Below are 19,062 nucleotides of genomic sequence, written 5' to 3'. Positions count from 1 at the left end.
TCTATAATTTTTCTAATCTAGTAGTACTATTTATTTATTCTTTCTTGTTTTAATCAGTACACCTTGAAAATGTATGTGATACGAGATGTAGTTTTTTCAAAATATATATATGTTTACATGTGTCAAATGTTTTATTTAAAACTACTCCTAACAAAAAACTCTTCACTTTACGACCAGGTGATGTGGCAGGCGTCGTTCTTCGTGAAGGACACTCCTGAGTGTTCGTTGTGTTTGGTGTAGTCGACTATCCTTTGGAGACAGTTGCAAGTCAAAGGGTTTTCGTCTAGGTAGACGAACATCCCCGTGAAGAACGTCCCGAAGTTGCCGTCCATGCAAGAGATGTTGTTGTGCTTCAAGCTGACGGACCAGGCCGCGTTGGTCAACTCCGCTTCAAACAAATCGGCGCTGATCTCGGTGATTTGGTTGTGGTCAAAATTGATGATGCTCTTCGTGCCCAAGGTCTGGTGGGCAAAAGCGAGCGGGGGTATTTTGGTGACGAAGTTGCGGTCCAAGTAGATTTCGGCTAGTCTGGGGTTGTTGCCGAACCACTCAGAGTCGTACTCTGTCAGTTGGTTGTGACTGAGGAAAAGAGCGACGAGATTGAACAAGTCACCGAACGCGTAGGCGCCGATGGCGACGATGTAGTTGTTCTCCAAGTGCAGCTCTTCCAGGCTGTGGAGATCTGAAAAGATGTAGTTCTCGATGAGGACCAGCTCGTTATTCTGCAGTGACAGGTTTCTCAGGTTTGGGAGACGGTCGAAACCGTTCATTTCGATGATTTCGATGCCGACACCGTTCAGTGACAGGTGTTCGAGGTGGGGTAGATTTGTGACGGATTTGGGTATGAGGTTTGGGACTAGTCCGCTGATCGCTTGGATGGAGATCGTGTCATTTGGTACTTCGTTGCCTAGAGTGGCGGCTGTCTCGACGAAGATGGTGGCGCAGTGGGTCGGGGTGCAAAACTTCAGTGTGATATTGTAGAATGCGGCAACACTGAAAAAGGAGTTTTTGTTAAATTGTCAATGATTCTGGAAACGTACCCGGCGAAATCCTCGAATTCGTCTTGATGCTCGTAATTGGCGGGAAAAGGTTTGTACGTTACTATTTTTGATATATTGACATCGTCGACAAGTTCACTGCGATTTGAAGGTGGTATGATGGTCGTTGCACCTTCTGTGGGAATCATATTTTCTTCCGGAGCTGCATTTGAATCTTTTTCTGATATCTCTTTAACTGTTTCTGTTCCGTAGTCGGTTTCACCGTCTCCACCATGCTCATCTGTTTCTTTGTTTTCTACTTCTGTTGTCTCCTTAACAGATGTAGTGTTTTCTTTTTCTTCTATATTTTCTTCTTTCTCTATTTTACTTTCTGTAGTAATCGAAGTCGTTAAATTGTTTTCTATTTCTGTTGCACTTTTTGTTGTGGTTTTAAAAGTAGTGATATCGTCTTCTGATTCAATACCTTTTCTATTTTCTGTTGTAGTCTCTATTTCTACTTTGTCCACATTTTCTGCTATCTTCTCAACAGTCGCTTCTGTTGTGGTACCATCAGTGACAGAATCTTCTGTTGCAGTATCTACTTTTATTTTGTGGACATTTTCTGTTATCTTGTTAACAATCACTTCCGTTGTAGTACCACTACTTGCAGAATCTTCTGTTGTAGTTTCTACTTTTATTTTGTCAACATTTTCTATTAAATCTTCAACAGTCGCTACTGTTGTAGTGCCATCATTGGCAGAATCTTCTATTGCAGGCTCTACTTCTATTTTCTCGTCATTTTTTGTTATATTTTCAACAGTCACATCTGTTCTATTACCATCACTGGTAGAACCTTCTGTTGTAGTCTCTATTTTTATTTTGTCAACACTTTCTGTTAAATCTTCAACAGTCACTTCTGCCGTAGTGCCATCACTGACAGAATTTCCTGTTGAAATATCTACATCTATTTTCTCGACATTTTTTACTATCTTTTCAACAGTCACTTCTGTTGTAGTATCATCACTGACAGAATCTTCTGTTGTAGCCTCTTTTTTTATTTTGTCAATACTTGTTGTTGAATGTTCAACGGTCACTTCTTCCGTAGTGCCATCACTGGCAGAATCTTCTATTGCAGTATCTACATCTATTTTCTCGATATTTTTTATTATCTTTTCAACAGTCACTTCTGTCGTAGTACCATCACTGGCAGAATCTTCTGTTGCAGTTTTTAATTCTATTTTCTCGACATTTTCTGTTATCTTTTCAGCAGTCACTTCTGTTATAGAACCATCACTTGCAGAAACTTTTGTTGAGGTTTCTATTTTTATTTTGTCAACACTTTCTGTTAAATCTTCAACAGTCACTTCTAGCGTAGTGCCATTACTGGCAGAATTTTCTGTTGCAGTATCTACTTCTATTTTCTCAACATTTTTTATTATCTTTTCAACAGTCACTTCTGTTGTAGTACCATAACTGGTAGAATCTTCTGTTGTACCATCTTTTTTTATTTTGTCAACACTTTTTGTTAAATGTTCAACGGTCACTTCTGCCGTAGTGCCATCACTGGCAGAATCTTCTATTGCAGTATCTATATCTATTTTCTCAATATTTTTTATTACCTTTTCAATAGTCACTTCTGTCGTAGTACTATTACTGGCAGAATCTTCTGTTGCAGTTTTCACTTCTATTTTGTCGACATTTTCTGTTATCTTTTCAACAGCCACTTCTGTTGTAGTGCCATCACTGGCAGAATCTTCTGTTGCAGTATCTACTTCTATTTTCTCGACATTTTTTACTATCTTTTCAACAGCCACTTCTGTTGTAGTACCATCACTGGCAGAATCTTCTGTTGCAGTTTTTAATTCTATTTTCCCGACATTTTCTGTTATTTTTTCAGCAGTCACTTCTGCTGTAGTGCCATCACTGGCAGAATTTTCTGTTGCAGTATCTACTTCTATTTTCTCAACATTTTTTATTATCTTTTCAACAGCCACTTCTGTTGTAGTGCCATCACTGGCAGAATCTTCTATTGCAGTATCTACATCTATTTTCTCGATATTTTTTATTATCTTTTCAACAGTCACTTCTGTCGTAGTACCATCACTGGCAGAATCTTCTGTTGCAGTTTTTAATTCTATTTTCTCGACATTTTCTGTTATCTTTTCAGCAGTCACTTCTGTTATAGAACCATCACTTGCAAAAACTCTTGTTGAGGTTTCTATTTTTATTTTGTCAACACTTTCTGTTAAATCTTCAACAGTCACTTCTGCCGTAGTGCCATCACTGGCAGAATTTTCTGTTGCAGTATCTACTTCTATTTTCTCAACATTTTTTATTATCTTTTCAACAATCACTTCTGTTGTAGTACCATAACCGGTAGAATCTTCTGTTGTACCATCTTTTTTTATTTTGTCAACACTTTTTGTTAAATGTTCAACGGTCACTTCTGCCGTAGTGCCATCACTGGCAGAATCTTCTATTGCAGTATCTATATCTATTTTCTCAATATTTTTTATTATGTTTTCAACAGTCACTTCTGTTGTAGTACCATCACTGCCAGAATCTTCTGTTGCAGTTTTTACTTCTATTTTGTCGACATCTTCTGTTTTCTTTTCAACAGCCACTTCTGTTGTTGTACCATCACTGGCAGAATCTTCTGTTGTAGTCTCATTTTTTTTTTTGTCAACAATTTCTGTTAAATCTTCAACAGTCACTTCTGCTGTAGTGCCATCACTGGCAGAATTTTCTGTTGAAGTATCTACTTCTATTTTCTCAACATTTTTTATTATCTTTTCAACAGCCACTTCTGTTGTAGTGCCATCACTGGCAGAATCTTCTGTTGCAGTATCTATTTCTATTTTCGCAACATTTTGTGTTAAATGTTCAACGGTCACTTCTGCCGTAGTTCCATCACTGCCAGAATCTTCTATTGCAGTATCTATATCTATTTTCTCATTATTTTTTATTACCTTTTCAACAGTCACTTCTGTCGTAGTACCATCACTGGCAGAATCTTCTGTTGCAGTTTTTACTTCTATTTTGTCGACATTTTCTGTTATCTTTTCAACAGCCACTTCTGTTGTAGTACCATAACGGGTAGAATCTTCTGTTGTACCATCTTTTTTTATTTTGTCAACACTTTTTGTTAAATGTTCAACGGTCACTTCTGCCGTAGTGCCATCACTGTCAGAATCTTCTATTGCAGTATCTATATCTATTTTCTCAATATTTTTTATTACCTTTTCAACAGTCACTTCTGTCGTAGTACCATCACTGGCAGAATCTTCTGTTGCAGTTTTTACTTCTATTTTGTCGACATTTTCTGTTATCTTTTCAACAGCCACTTCTGTTGTTGTACCATCACTGGTAGAATCTTCTGTTGTAGTCTCTATTTTTGTTTTGTCAACACTTTTTGTTAAATGTTCAACGGTCACTTCTGCCGTAGTGCCATCACTGTCAGAATCTTCTGTTGCACTCTCTACATCTATTTTCTCGGCATTTTTGATTATCTTTTCAACAGTCACTTCTGTTGTAGTACCATCAATGCCAGAATCTTCTTTTGCACTCTCTACTTCTACCTTGTCGATATTTTCTGTTATCTTTTCAACAGTCACTTCTGCCGGAGTGCCATCACCGGCAGAATCTTCTGTTGCAGATTCTACTTCTATTTTCTCGAAATTATTTGCCATCTTTTCAACAGTCACTTCCGTTGTAGTACCATCACTGCCAGATTCTTCTGTTGTAGTCTCTATGTCTATTTTGTCAACCCTTTTTATATCTTCAACAGTTCCTTGTGTTGTAGTACCAGCACTGGCAGAATTTTCTTCCGATTTAGTACTGTTGGTCACATTTGCACTCTCAGTACTCTCAGTCGTACTCGTGGTGTTTGTTTCAGTCGTACTACCAGTACCACTTGCATGAATACCAGTTGTTGCAGTCTCCGTCGTATCTTCTGTCACGGTTGTTTCAGTCTTGGTGCTTTCTTCCTTGTCAGTTGCTTCATCTTCATTAGAATTAGTTCCGTCGTCGTCGTAATCAGCCACCTCGTAAGCTAGTGGTCTCTTCACACTCCTGGGTTTTTGTTTTGTCACGACATCGATTTTTGGTACTGATGCAATATCAACGTCATCATCAATGTGAAGATTTACGACAACTTCGGCGTTTTGGTAGATCTGATTCAAATACTCAGAGAACAAAGAGGCTTCAGTGATGATACAGATATGACAGACACCGAGAAAAATCTAAAAATTATCTCATCTATCATCTAGAACGATTTTGAAAGTACCTTACCAATAACACATTCATTTCGAAGTGTCCATTGAGACCAAATGGGTCCATAAAAAGTTTTAAAGTATATAATTCTAGGCGTTAATTTGATGGTAGATTTAGCACTAAAACAAACAATCTAGACTTAAGTGGTCTAAAAAGTGGTACCCATGTGGATTTGGGTACAAGGAAACAAAAGATCGTTAGAACCAGCAGGTACTCTCCATTTAATGACATCCTCGTTAGATCTGAAATTTAAAATGCCACGTAAATATTTTATGGGGTCATTAAAACTTAATGGTACGGATAATAAGATACTATATTCGAAGTAATAACGGAAATGTTCCGTGACTAAATAAAAAAGATATTATTTGGATAGATGGCACTGGAAAAGTAGTTTGAAAAATCTCGACTTTCGAGCTGGTAGTTCCTTTCTGATTTAGATTTACCTTAGATGGTACTTCTGATCTGGACGCTTTCTGATCACAATTTGGTTCTATATTTTGTTATTTTGTCTTTGTCTTCCCAAGCAATTCTGCATGTGTGTTAACACCTTTTTCAAGGAGAGTCGAAATGGTAAAAATGCAGAAACACAGCAATAAACACAATACTGTCTCTTTATTTGGACTATCACCACAAACAATATACTAGTACATCAAAAAAGTTCTTTCTATCTCTTTAATGTAATTTACATCTAGGTTTCCCATCTAATAAAACCTTCATATTGGGGTGGTCGCGTAACCATGAGTTAATCCTCTGGAGGCATTCACAAGTCAAGGGATTCTTTCTGAGTGTCACAACTTTCGCAACTAGAAACCTGCTCAGATCTTTTGGAACACAAGTCAACTTGTTTCCTTTCAAGTTGAGCCTCATACCTCTGTGATTCTTGAAGTAGTTCTTGTTGTCGAGATCTTTGAGAGACTGCAGGAAGGTGTCTTCGCTTGCAGTGGAGATCTCGTTGTAGTCCAAGTAGATCCTCCAAGGCAGCTTGAAGTTGAGGTTCTTGAACGACATGAGTGAGAGTTGGGTGATGGCGTTGTAGCTGAAGTAGATGGTTGCCAGTTTGTGACATTTGTAGAACCATTCAGAATCGATGACTTTGAGTCTGTTGCGGCTCAAGTTGAGCTCGACCAGATTGGTCATGTTGTCGAAGGCTCTGGACGCGATCTTCCTGATCTTGTTATCTCTTAGACTGACGTATTTGAGGTTCTCGCCGTTGAAGATGCCTTCGGGGATCATGCGAATGAGACCGTACGACGCTTCGAAGTCTTCCACGTTGGTGACGTTTCTGAATAGACCAACTTCAAGTTTTTCCATTTGCACCGATCTGAAAGTGATTTTCCACGGGAGGTTGCGCTGGATTGGGCCGATGTGTCGGTTGCGAAGTACTGGAATTTTGTCTCCCCCGATCAGGATCTCTTGGAATTGGCTCTTTGGGAGGTAGTCGTAGAGGCCGTACTTGTCGAAGTTGACTTTGACGCTGTGCACTAGACTGTCTCTGTTCCTAAATCTGTGGAATTGGACGTAAACGTCGCCTTCTTCTTTGCTGTCTTCGTAATCATCTTTCCAGGTTGTGCTCTCTTTGGATGGACTGCGATAAAGCGAGTCAAGAGAGTTTTTTAATGGTACCGTCGACCGTAAAATACGTACCTCTGAGAAATGAGAGGTGGAAGAATTGTCGTAGACGTGTTCAACAGTGGACCAGGGCTGATCTGTGTTGTTGGTCGTACCGTCTCTGCTCCATCTTTATCTGGTTTAGGCCCTGTAACTTTATCCGATTCCATTTTTGGTGTTTCGTCCATTTTTTTTGGGAGTTTTTAGCTCACCTTTTATCTTAGAAGCAGTTGTTGTAGATCCTCCACTGTTCGCTTCAGTTATTGGAATTCTACTTTCATCGTAACCATCTGGTTCTGTTATGTAAGGCTCTTCTTCATAACTGTCAGTGTCATTGTAAACATCCGGCACCATTGTTGAGATGCCGTGTTTTGGTGGAGTCTTTGGATGTTTTGTTTTTGGAGTAGTACTTTTGACTATATCGTCGAAGAAACTTGTCCAATATTCGTCTTCTGGAGTGGTCTGTTCATGGTCTGATTTTTCTGTCTTCAGTTCATTATCATTTGGCTCCGTTTTTGATTTGGGTGAAATTGTGGTGGGTTTTTCTCCGCTTACTACCCTGAGTGGTTTTTTCGTTTCTGGTTCTTCAGTCTCGTTATAATCATCTGGTTCCTTATTATCCTCATAAGAATTGAGTTCTTCAGTATCTTTATTATAGCCTGGTTCTTCACTGGTAGGATTATTTTTGATTATTTCTGAAACTGACACATCTGTTTCTGGTTCTCCGGAGTAGTCGTCGTCATCGTCGTCTGGTTCCTTACTGTCGTCAGAATTATCTTCTTCTTCGGAATGATCGTTATCATCTGGTTCCGTCGTTGATTCTGTAGAACTCGTATTTTCGGTTTGAAGTTCATTTGACTTTGTTGTGGGTTCTGCTTCGTCTTCTTCTGTAGTTGGTTCCTTCGTTTCTTGTTCTCCGGAGTCGTCTTCGTCATCGTCATCTGGTTCCTTACTCTCATCAGAATTATCTTGTTCTTGGTAATCGTCATTATCATCTGGTTCCGTCGTTGATTCTGTAGGACTTGGATTTTCGGTTTCTAGTTCATTAGACCCTGTCGTAGGTTCTATTTCGTCTAATTCTGTGTTTATCTCCTCTGTTTCTGGTCCTTTAGATTCTTCTTCGTCGTCGTCATCTGGTTCCTTACTATCGTCAGAGTTATCATTTTCATCGGAATAGTCATTATCATCTGGTTCCTTTATTGGTTCTGCGGAACTCGGATTTTCGGTTCCTAGCTTATTTGATTTTGTGGTAGGTTCTGTTTCGTCTTGTTCTGTGGTTGACCCCTCTGTTTCTGGTTCTTCAGAGTCGTCTTCGTCGTCGTCATCTGGTTCCTTACTGTCGTCAGACTTATCTTCTTCTTCGGAATAGTCTTTATCTTCTGGTTCCGTCGTTGATTCTGTAGAACTTGGATTTTCGGTTTCCAGTTCACTAGACTCTGTCGTAGGTTCTGTTTCGTCCAATGCTGTGTTTGCTTCCTCTGTTTCTGGTTCTTCAGAGTCGTCTTCGTCGTCGTCATCTGGTTCCTTACTGTCGTCAGAATTATCTTCTTCTACGGAATAGTCATTATCTTCTGGTTCCGTCGTTGATTCTGTAGAACTCGGATTTTCAGTATCTAATTCATTTGACATTGTGGTAGGTTCTACTTCGTCTTCTTCTGTGGTTGGCTCTTCTGTTTCTGATTCTTCGGAGTCGTCTTCGTCATCGTCATCTGGTTCCTTACTATCGTCAAAATTATCTTGTTCTTCGGAATAGTCATAATCATCTGGTTCCGTCGTTGGTTCTGTAGAACTCAGATTTTCCGTTTGAAGTTCGTTTGACTCTGTGGTAGGTTCTGCTTCGTCTTCTTGTGTGGTTGGCTCCTCCGTATCTGATTTTCTGGAGTCGTTTTCATCATCGTAATCAGATTCCTTACTGTCGTCAGAATTATCTTCTTCTTCGGAAAAGTCATTATCTTCTGGTTCCGTCCTTGATTCTGTAGAACTTGGATTTTCTGTTTCGTCCAATTCTGTGTTTGCCTCCTCTGCTTCTGGTTCTTCAGAGTTGTCTTCGTCGTCGTCACCTGGTTCCTTACTGTCGTCAGAATTATCTTCTTCGAAATAGTCATTATCTTCTGGTTCCGTCGTTGATTCTGTAGAACTTGGATTTTCGGTTTCTAGTTCATTAGACTCTGTTGTAGGTTCTGTTTCGTCCAATTCTGTGTTTGCCTCCTCTGCTTCTGGTTCTTCAGAGTCGTCTTCGTCGTCGTCATCTGGTTCCTTACTGTCGTCAGAATTATCTTCTTCTTCTTCGGAATAGTCATTATCTTCTGGTTCCGTCGTTGATTCTGTAAAACTTGGATTTTCGGTTTCTAGTTCATTAGACTCTGTCGTAGGTTCTGTTTCGTCCAATTCTGTGTTTGCCTCCTCTGCTTCTGGTTCTTCAGAGTCGTCTTCGTCGTCGTCATCTGGTTCCTTACTGTCGTCAGAATTATCTTCTTCTTCTTCGGAATAATCATTATCTTCTGGTTCCGTCGTTGATTCTGTAGAATTTGGATTTTCAGTTTCTAGTTCATTAGACTCTGTTGTAGATTCTGTTTCGTCCAATTCTGTGTTTGCCTCCTCTGCTTCTGGTTCTTCAGAGTCGTCTTCGTCGTCGTCATCTGGTTCCTTACTGTCGTCAGAATTATCTTCTTCTTCTTCGGAATAATCATTATCTTCTGGTTCCGTCGTTGATTCTGTAGAACTTGGATTTTCTGTTTCTACTTCATTAGACTCTGTTGTAGGTTCTGTTTCGTCCAATTCTGTGTTTGCCTCCTCTGCTTCTGGTTCTTCAGAGTCATCTTCGTCGTCATCACCTGGTTCCTTACTGTCGTCAGAATTATCTTCTTCGGAATAGTCATTATCTTCTGGTTCCGTCGTTGTTTCTGTAGAACTTGGATTTTTGGTTTCTAGTTCATTAGACTCTGTCGTAGGTTCTGTTTCGTCCAATTCTGTGTTTGCCTCCTCTGCTTCTGGTTCTTCAGAGTCGTCTTCGTCGTTGTCATCTGGTCCCTTACTGTCGTCAGAATTATCTTCTTCTTCTTCGGAATAATCATTATCTTCTGGTTCCGTCGTTGATTCTGTAGAATTTGGATTTTCGGTTTCTAGTTCATTAGACTCTGTTGTAGATTCTGTTTCGTCCAATTCTGTGTTTGCCTCCTCTGCTTCTGGTTTTTCAGAGTCATCTTCGTCGTCGTCATCTGGTTCCTTACTGTCGTCAGAATTATCTTCTTCTTCTTCGGAATAATCATTATCTTCTGGTTCCGTCGTTGATTCTGTAGAACTTGGATTTTCGGTTTCTACTTCATTAGACTCTGTTGTAGGTTCTGTTTCGTCCAATTCTGTGTTTGCCTCCTCTGTTTCTGGTTCTTCAGAGTCGTCTTCGTCGTCGTCATCTGGTTCCTTACTGTCGTCAGAATTATCTTCTTCTTCGGAATAGTCATTATCTTCTGGTTCCGTCGTTGATTCTGTAGAACTCAGATTTTCAGTTTCTAACTCATTTGACTGTGTGGTAGGTTCTACTTCGTTTTCTTCTGTGGTTGGCTCATATGTTTCTGGTTCTCCGGAGTTGTCTTCGTCATCTTCATATGGTTCCTTACTGTCGTCAGAATTATATTCTTCTTCGGAATAGTCATAATCATCTGGTTCCGTCGTTGGTTCTGTAGAACTCAGATTTTCCGTTTGAAGTTCATTTGACTCTGTGGTAGGTTCTGCTTCGTCTTCTTGTGTGGTTGGCTCCTCCGTATCTGATTTTCCGGAGTCGTTTTCATCATCGTCATCTGGTTCATAACTGTCGTCAGAATTATCTTCTTCTTCGGAATGGTCATCATCATCTGATTCTGTCGTTGATTCTGTAGAACTCAGATGTTCTGTTTCTAGTTCATTTGACTTTGTGGTAGGTTCTACTTCGTCTTCTTCTGTGGTTGGTTCATCTATTTCTGGTTCTTCGGAGTCGTTTTCGTCATTTTCATCTGTTTCATTACTGTCGTCAGAATTATCTTCTTCGGAATAATCATTATCATCTGGTTCCGTCGTTGGTTCTGTGGCGCTCGGATTTTCGGTTTCTAGTTCATGTGGCTTTGTGGTGGGTTCTGCTTCGTCATCTTCTCTGTTTGCCTCCTCTGTTTCTGGTTCTTCAGAGTCGTCTTCGTCATCGTCATCTGGTTCCTTACTGTCGTCAGAATTATCTTCTTCTTCGGAATAGTCATTATCATCTGGTTCCGTCGTTGATTCTGTAGAAGTCGGATTTTCTGTTTCTAGTTCATTTGACTTTGTGGTAGGTTCTGCTTCGTCTACTTCTGTGGTTGGCTGATCTGTTTCTAGTTCTTCGGAGTCGTTTTCGTCATCGTCATCTGGTTCCTTACTGTCGTCAGAATTATTTTCTTCGGAATAGTCATTATCATTTGGTTCCGTCGTTGATTCTGTGGAACTCGGATTTTCGGTTTCTAGTTCATTTGGCTTTGTGGTAGGTTCTGCTTCGTCATCTTCTGTGGCTGGCTCTTCCCTTTCGGGTTCTTCGGAGTCGTCCTCGTCTTCGTCATCTGGTTCCTTACTGTCGTCAGAATTATCTTTTCCTTCGGAAATGTCAGAATCATCTGGTTCCGTCGTTGGTTCTGTGGAACTCGGATTTTCGGTTCCTAGTTCATTTGACTTTGTGGTAGGTTCTGTTTCGTCTTGTTCTGTGGTTGGTTCTTTTGATTCTGGTTCTTCAGAGTCGTCTTCGTCATCGTCATCTGGTTCCTTACTGTCGTCAGAATTATCTTCTTCGTTGGAATAGTCATTATCATCTGATTCAGCCGTTGATTCTGTAGAACTCGGATTTTCGGTTTCTACTTCATTAGACTCTGTCGTAGGTTCTGCTTCGTCTTCTTCTGTGTTTGGCTCCTCCTGTTCTGATTCTCCGGACTCGTCTTCGTCATCGTCATCCTTACTGTCGTCAGAATAATCTTCTTCTTCGGAATAATCATTATCACCGGGTTCCGTCACTTGAGGTGTGTTCGGTGGATGAGGCTCATTATTTGAATCATTCTGTTTCTTATCTCTACTGAAATCAATTCCGTATATATTGATATCGATGACAGTGTCCTCACCTTTTGTTATATTGTCATAGAAACGTTGATGCACGCAACTGAAAGACACACGTTTAGGAGGGACTTTACCCTGGCACATCTTACAAACCCGTTATAAGGGTCGTTTTCGTCACAGTAAAACCTCCCTCCTTCGCACGCCATAATCTGCTTGCCATAAGCTATTAAAATACTGTTATCTTCGCAAAATACAAAAGTCGTGTTGGTCAAGCATTTGATGCCTTTGGGGCAGGCATCGGGGGCAACCTGCAGCCGGCCTTCAGTAATAACGATTTCCCCGGCATAAGCGGCACTGAGTATGTTCAAAATCTGAAAGAATTCAATGGAATAAACGTACCTCCTTGCATTTTTCCTTACCAATACCAGGACCCCCATTTGGACTCATTTGGTGATTGAAACTTTTTCATTTGCAAAAGTCTATAAAAATTGTACTCACTAATGTGTAAACTAAAGATTTTAGCCAACCGTGAAATTGACATCTGTGTTCCGAGTCCATTAAGTTTTATCCTGCAATAAAATTGAGGAAACGAATAAAATTTATGGACAATTTGTGGCGAGAAAATTAGTTTCGTTTATTTTTTATGGAAATCAAAAAATATATCAAGTTGTGGAATTTAACAGGAGCGCAGTTGGTGGTCACGGCTTGAGTTACGACGATGTGCAGATTCCTCACCCATTGAATTCATCAGGAGACTAAAGGTATATACTTTTTGGCTTATGTACTTGTATAAAGTTGCTTCTTTGTTTAGTAAAATCATATTCCCAGCCAATTGTTTCCAGAGTATTTTGCTACTATTTTGTCTGTATCTTGCACATAGAGTTATCAAAATGAGAGTGGTTCTGGTAAGCATCAAAAACCTGTAATTCTGGCCAGACTAAAATCTTGCGCTTCCAGATTGCGTTGATTTGGGCTGTTGCCAGCGATTTCAACTTCTATTCGAAAGTTGAAGCAAAGCCGTAATATCTTTCGACCATTCGCTTGTCCTGTTCTGATTGTCAAAGTTTCAGATCCTCTAATTCGGCCGATAAGAAGAACATAATTCTTCATTTTAATCAGAACGGTCCTGTTAATGTCCGTGGAGCTCCGGTAAATCTCGAAAGTGCGTTGAAACCTCTTTTGGAACAATTTTCAGCAGTGATGATGGAGGAGATTACCAAAGTACTTCAAAAGCCAAACGGCTGTTCAAAACATAAAGGTTCAAGATCATTCCGTCTGCCAATACAGAAGAAAACATTGAGTCTTCCGGCAGCTGATCCACCTAGTGGTGATCGAGAGGTAAGACGATAGAATAAGAAATCAGTGTTAAAATCCAATAATAAAATTTAGAAGGGAAATACTTCTGAAGGGGCAACCGTCGAAGCTCCTGTCGCAGCAATAGTAGAGGTTCAAAATGGTGACTCGAAACAGCCAAATCACGAGATAGAAGTTCTAACTCAATAATCAAGACCAGCACCACAACCAATGCGGCGTCGACAAAATTTGCACATCACAGAAACTCCAAGAATCACAAGAATCAAAACTACCATTGACAAAACTGTTAAGTAGACACCGGTTGGCACTGAATACTTTAATAAACTCAATAAACAACAAATCTGCTTGTCCTGCTTACGCACCTAACACTTTCTTAACAGTATACTGCGGGAAGGCGTAGATCGCGACGAAAACTGTCACGACCAAGAGCACGAAAAACACGAATTTGAAGATTTTCCACTTGTGCGCTTTGGCGAAGTACTTGATGGCCTTCAACGGACTGACGAGCCAATTAAACGACGAGTCTGGCCGGCTAGAACCAACAGATATAGACAGTTGGCAAAAATTTTGCAACCCTACTTCGGTTTGGGGAGTCCTTGGGGTTCGTCGCGCCCCATTCCAGCTGGACACTTCTCGGCCTCCTCTTCCGTCAACAAATCAAATTCCAGCTCCAGGCACCCCGCGAAGTATTCTTTGCCGGTGTCAGGGTCCGCGTTGCGCAAGGGCCACCAGCCTTTGGTGCGTCTGATTTTGAACAAGTTCATGACGGGAACCTTGGGGGCCAGAAGCGCTAGGGAGCAAGCCTTGGGGGTGCGGGCGCCCCGAGGTAGCCGCGACAGCTCCAAGTGGACGGTACCTGCAGTGGGGGGTCAGAAAGTGGTCCCAAAAAGGAAACAAGAGACCTAGGAAGTCGTGAGAAGAGAAAGTGTCGTTGTCCCAAACTTGCAAGATCAGCTTGCACGGCAATTTCTCTTCTCGCTCGTCGATGGCAAACAAGGATTTTGTCTTCAAGACGAGCTTGTTTTCCGTTGAGAGGTAGTCGAAGTTGAAGAGGAATCTCCAGTTGAAATTTGCTTCCCCAGTGAGAGATCGATAGTGAACGTCTGTGTACTGCGCCTCGTCCTGCGAAGCGAGCCATCTAGAAACGAACCTGTAACGCACACTTTTCCACAGTTTTTGGGACCAACCCTTTGACGAAGATGTCAGATTTTTTCTCCCCCGAAAAGAAATCGTCTTCGTCTAGCTTGATGTGTTCGGCGTTCCACACAACGACTCTCAATTCGTACGCTACTGGTTTGCGCGGGGCTATGATAACCGCTTGGGGGGTGGGGAGGTCCGCGCATGGCAGAATGTCGATCCAGAGTTGCAACTTACCCTACCAAAATCTTTAACAAGTTGAGACAAGTCTTTGCACCGACCTGTTCTATTCCAGGTTTCTGGGGGTTGTAGAGAGATCTGGTTTCCACGTGTTCTGGCACTAGAGCGTACCCCACTAGAGGCATTTCTTGCCAACGTCTCAGCGCCGCTAGAGCTAGCACCTGGCGGTCCACCTCCGCCTTACCACTAGCTGACAGACAATTATTACCCTCTCGACAATCACAATCTCACTCACAGACAAAACGTTTTGGACTGAACTCCTTGGAAGCAATCTTGACGCAACACTCGTCGTATTCTGGTTCCCCCAGGTTCCACCTTCTGCACAGATTTTCCAGAATTGTAGCCGGCTTGCGCTGGTCCCTCCACTGGCAATAACCAGAACTATTGTGACTTTTGTAGGAAGAGTTCAAAAATTTTGCTCACGTGACGTAGTTGGCGGCCAAACCGCAGTGGCCTCGATGCTTGGTGTAGAATCGATTTTCTAAATCTATCGTGGTCTCCCCGATTAGATCGTCAGCTGTCGCGACGTCCCAGTCCATCACCGAAATCACCAAAGTGTGGTCTTGAGGGAACGTCCCGTTCAGTTGAAAACATCGGCCAAAAACCGGATTTACTTGTGCCATAACAGCGTTGTCCTTGTCGTTGATCACCTGTTGGTTGAAGGTCAAGCAGAGGTAAGGGTCTGCCCTGCCGTTGAGATCCTTGGGCTTCAGATTTATCCCTCGGACGCAGTAGACTCGCAGGATGTATCTGAGCGGGACATTTGAGGCAAAGTCTTGGAACATTCCTTTCTCCAAAGGGAGACCTCTAGCCGTCACGTAGTTGGCACCCAAAGGCCACTGGTAGATTCTGAGAGCTCCTTTGAACACCCCTGTGGTGTTGGCCTCGTCCACTGCTTCGTCCCCGGTTCTTTTGCCTTTGTACATCGGAAACGAGTAAAGAGTGTCGGTGAAACCTTCAAACTCGGGCTGCTTCTCCAGCTCGTTTGGATAGATCTAGAAGAGATTGGTAAAAAGTAGGATTAGGGAGTACAAAGACGTACCTTCAATTTGTATTTGTGCGCCAAAGGAATCTTGTCATCTTTTGGTATCTCCTAAAAAACGAATTGTTAAAATTGGAAGAACCCCATACCACTACTTCCATGGAGGCGTAGAACTTGGTCCACCAGTCGAAGTAGTCATCCTCTTCGTCCACAGAGCTAGAGCTAGAACTAGAGCTAGAGCTGGATGATGATACAAAGGACACTTTCGCTTGGAGTCTCTTCTTGCAACGCAACTTATCCAACAATCTCTTCCACATGCTTCGCTTCATCACCACTTGTTCGCTACTGGTCAGTTTCTTCCGTGTCTCTTCCAACTTCTTGATAAGCGACTCTACAACTCCCCATTAGAAGAAGTTTCGAACCAGAAGGTTTCTAAACCTAGTGAAGGAGTGAAATCGAGGGAATTGCGGCGACTCTCCCGTAACTTTCTGTTTCTCACTTCTGCCGTCAGAGGAGTGTACAAGAAAATAGACGTGGGTATCACGTGCGCGCCTACGAACACGCTGATTCCGAAATTTCTGCAATCGTACATCTTCAGGCACAGCGGTGGTGCATACTCTTGCTGTTCTGGAAGGACCGCGTCAAAAGTCTTGATGGGATTGGTGAAATTCAAGTTTTTCCTCGCGTTTGCTAGAGTGTCGGAGATTATGGTGAGGTCCCCGTACTCGATGGTCACTTTTGGTTTGTTCACTTGCATCATCTGGATCTTCTTTAAATCGCGCACCCCCCAAAATACCACCTCTATGCGGTGACTCACCAGATTCGGCTTGATTTCTGGTGCTATTTTGACAACAGTGGAGTCATCTGTTGCTTTGGTGGCACCTTGCATGATCTGGAGCAGCTCCACTCTTGCCAAAATTTCCGCGTTCACGTTCAGCTTGTTGTAGACTTGGTACCAAGCCAGTCTAGGAGGAAATTTAGGTGAGCTGTAGGGTTCTTCCAGGGTTTTGACCACTGGCTTGACAACCGCTTTACCCACAAATTCGCTCTTGCGCTAGAAACAAATCGCACTCAAGTAACTAGAACCAAAGCGTTGAAGATTCCTACGCATTCGTCTCTGTCGTAGATCTCGATGGCGACCAGAGGAGGATTTGCAAGGATATATTTGCGAGAGCCGTAGAGCACAATCTGGTCGAAGATCAGAGTTTGGTCCCAGACTGGGTTCAGGGTTTTCCGCAGCATCTGGCTCTGGCGGAACTGGTTACCGATGACCACGTGGACGAAGGGGTCGCACAGGCCACTCTTGTCCGACCCCGGAGTGAACCTGCCTTGAAAGACGTGGGCCCGAGCCTGGAACTCGTATTTTTCCTCGGCTATCAAGTTCTTGGGGATAGGTTCGGAAGAAAAAACAAAACCAGAGGGAGAGTAACTGTTCAGGTGTCTCGGTAGACCCATCCAGACCACGACGTCCATCTTACACACACTTGTTATGAAATCTGCAACAGCAGGAGTTTCTTCAGATTGGAAGTATATGGTACGCAGAACTCCGCAATGGACCCCTTTCTCTTCATCAATCGGAGAGTGGATGACATCTTTGGCGTGGTCGACGTGATACGCTACTCTTTTGTTGCCACAAATCATCCAGAGGTACACGTGGGGCCAGTCCTCCACCTGGAAACAGTTTTAGCAGGATTCAAAAGCAAAACACTCGAGTTACGTCATCTATCAGAGCTTCGATTCGGGCGTAGAGTTTTGTGATTTTTTGGAAAATCTTCTTCTTGGAGAGTTGGTTGCTGGAGATGATTTTGGACAAGAGCTGGATCGTTTCCATTTCTCGCAAGGCCAGCTTGAGCCTTTGGTAGTCGAGCATCGGGCTCTGCTCAAAATTGTACGTCGATGCTATGTCAATGTACTTGCCAGCAGCTGAAGCTATAAAGTCCAGCGTCTCCAAAAGCAGAGCTTCGGTTTGGGTGCTTGCAATGTTGTAGTCTTTGTTTTCGAAAACGTCTTCGATTTTGTCCAGTCTTGTCTTCTGAAAGACCAAAGTAATACATTGGAGAGTTGTTGTGAAAGAGTACCAAGCTCGTCAACATCTTGGTCAAAAGATTGTAATTGAACATTCTCTTCCTGACGTCGGGTAGCGACAACGTCAAGTGCAGACAAGGTTTTTCTTCGTCGATGGGTACGAAGCAGTAGTTCTTGTTCATGATTTGGGGCTTGAGCGGTGGCGTAACAGTCGCTTCGACCTTGTCTCCACTCTCATCGACGTGCAGAGGACCGCAACTCATCCGAAACGAGATGGGCTTGTCGCTGAACCTTCTGCTGATCGAAGACGCCTCAAAAATCGTCGCAAACAACACCACGTCTTCGCATTGTGGAAACATTATTTCGTCAAGCGGTGGCGCGTCTTGTCCCTCCAAATGAGCTTTGGCCTCGTACTCGGTCAAATCCTCCAACAGTGTGGTCTGAAGGGAGAGCAAAATTTTTCCCAAGTAGCCCTCCAAGTGGTTGGGGGAGTAGAAGTGGACAAAATCTGGCCCAAAAGTGGGCAAAAACCCTTCTTCCTTGTCGTCGGAGATGCTGCGCAAATTGAGGAATCTAACCGCTCGCTTGGTGTCGCCGTGAAGGAGCTCGATTTTGAAGCGTTGGCACATGGGGGGAAACAGCCCTGGGAGGATCAGTCTCTCGTTCCAGACCGGCGCCGAGGAGTTTTTTCTAACGCTGCTCTTGACCTGCTCAGGGGTGGTAAAAATCAAACAAACGCGTTCTACTCACGTCTACTCCAGAGAAAGAGATTTGGATGTGAGACGTTGGAGGGTCCGCGCGTTTGGTACCACCCTCTTGGGTCGAATTCTTCTTGACGAAATCCATTCCTCTGTACAGATCTAGAACGAAGTGAATTCGTTCCCGTTCTGTGGTGACTCCGTCTGGTAAAAACAAGTTCCCCTCGATTTCGTCAGTGTTCATCACCTCGGGAATTTTCGGGGTTTGGCCTTTGGACAGGATACTGATGTCCAACTTGAGGTAGCCTCGAGTACCATCGACCAGTTCCTTGCTTGGTGCTGTCAAGATGGCCCACTTGTGGTACAACTGGTGATCTAAAGTTGTCCCGCATTAAACTAGTCACTGCGTGGTGGTACCAGTCACCTTTCTGGTACCATATAGTACCGATATCGAACGTGGTGCATCCCAGTACTTTCCTCTTTCTGAGAATACTCCCAGGTTTGACCACTGAAATCGTGACGATCTTGTCGACGATTTTGTCAAGAGTGGAAGTGAACTCAAAGACGAAGTACTCGTTGTAGTACGGACTGGTGCTGAATTTAACAGACGTGCTCTTCTTCTGGTTGTCGATTTTGATCAACACCGCTGAATTCATGTTGGGCCAGATGTAATGGCGCCCTTCTATTATCGCAATGTTGACAAGAAACGTCTGAAGCTTTTCGGGCATGTTTTGACAGTAGCTGTCACCATAGAAATAATTGCACC

The 19,062-nt window shown here is 42.6% G+C and overlaps 4 protein-coding genes across 7 annotated transcripts; 1 reads left to right on the top strand and 3 right to left on the bottom strand.

Annotated features, from left to right (window-relative positions):
* Positions 1–115: 115 nt before the first annotated feature.
* LOC138130643 (enolase-phosphatase E1-like) lies at positions 116–5,452 on the bottom strand. Its single transcript, XM_069047252.1, has 3 exons — positions 5,268–5,452; positions 1,041–5,218; positions 116–993 (listed from the first exon to the last, which is right to left on the bottom strand). Exons 1-3 carry the CDS (start codon positions 5,313–5,315, stop codon positions 168–170), a joined length of 5,052 nt encoding a protein of 1,683 aa, XP_068903353.1. The 5' UTR covers positions 5,316–5,452; the 3' UTR covers positions 116–167.
* Positions 5,453–5,842: 390 nt separating this feature from the next.
* LOC138131324 (dentin sialophosphoprotein-like) lies at positions 5,843–12,523 on the bottom strand. 2 transcript variants are annotated; one of them, XM_069048290.1, is made up of 5 exons: positions 12,320–12,523; positions 12,054–12,271; positions 7,070–12,003; positions 6,894–7,011; positions 5,843–6,834 (listed from the first exon to the last, which is right to left on the bottom strand). In XM_069048290.1, exons 1-5 carry the CDS (start codon positions 12,335–12,337, stop codon positions 5,922–5,924), a joined length of 6,201 nt encoding a protein of 2,066 aa, XP_068904391.1. In that variant the 5' UTR covers positions 12,338–12,523; the 3' UTR covers positions 5,843–5,921. The 2 variants fall into 2 exon arrangements, with proteins under 2 accessions (XP_068904391.1, XP_068904400.1); XM_069048299.1 differs by having other exon boundaries at positions 6,894–7,005.
* A 30-nt stretch (positions 12,524–12,553) lies between these two features.
* Positions 12,554–13,554, top strand: LOC138131357 (uncharacterized). 2 transcript variants are annotated; one of them, XM_069048325.1, is made up of 5 exons: positions 12,554–12,661; positions 12,712–12,805; positions 12,858–12,919; positions 12,971–13,238; positions 13,290–13,554. In XM_069048325.1, exons 2-5 carry the CDS (start codon positions 12,791–12,793, stop codon positions 13,401–13,403), a joined length of 459 nt encoding a protein of 152 aa, XP_068904426.1. In that variant the 5' UTR covers positions 12,554–12,661; positions 12,712–12,790; the 3' UTR covers positions 13,404–13,554. The 2 variants fall into 2 exon arrangements, with proteins under 2 accessions (XP_068904426.1, XP_068904431.1); XM_069048330.1 differs by having other exon boundaries at positions 12,570–12,661; positions 12,743–12,805.
* A 6-nt stretch (positions 13,555–13,560) lies between these two features.
* On the bottom strand, positions 13,561–19,026 carry LOC138131338 (otoferlin-like). 2 transcript variants are annotated; one of them, XM_069048308.1, is made up of 15 exons: positions 18,721–19,026; positions 18,349–18,671; positions 17,652–18,305; positions 17,291–17,605; positions 16,681–17,244; positions 16,012–16,627; positions 15,729–15,964; positions 15,634–15,684; positions 15,015–15,586; positions 14,827–14,972; positions 14,633–14,781; positions 14,402–14,589; positions 14,117–14,352; positions 13,794–14,070; positions 13,561–13,746 (listed from the first exon to the last, which is right to left on the bottom strand). In XM_069048308.1, exons 1-15 carry the CDS (start codon positions 19,022–19,024, stop codon positions 13,569–13,571), a joined length of 4,809 nt encoding a protein of 1,602 aa, XP_068904409.1. In that variant the 5' UTR covers positions 19,025–19,026; the 3' UTR covers positions 13,561–13,568. The 2 variants fall into 2 exon arrangements, with proteins under 2 accessions (XP_068904409.1, XP_068904412.1); XM_069048311.1 differs by having other exon boundaries at positions 17,291–17,602.
* Positions 19,027–19,062: the final 36 nt, after the last annotated feature.

Source organism: Tenebrio molitor, chromosome 1 (genome assembly GCF_963966145.1).
Source record: "Tenebrio molitor chromosome 1, icTenMoli1.1, whole genome shotgun sequence".
NCBI classification, from domain to species: Eukaryota; Metazoa; Arthropoda; class Insecta; order Coleoptera; family Tenebrionidae; genus Tenebrio; species Tenebrio molitor.
This window is presented reverse-complemented; position numbering and strand designations above follow the sequence as displayed.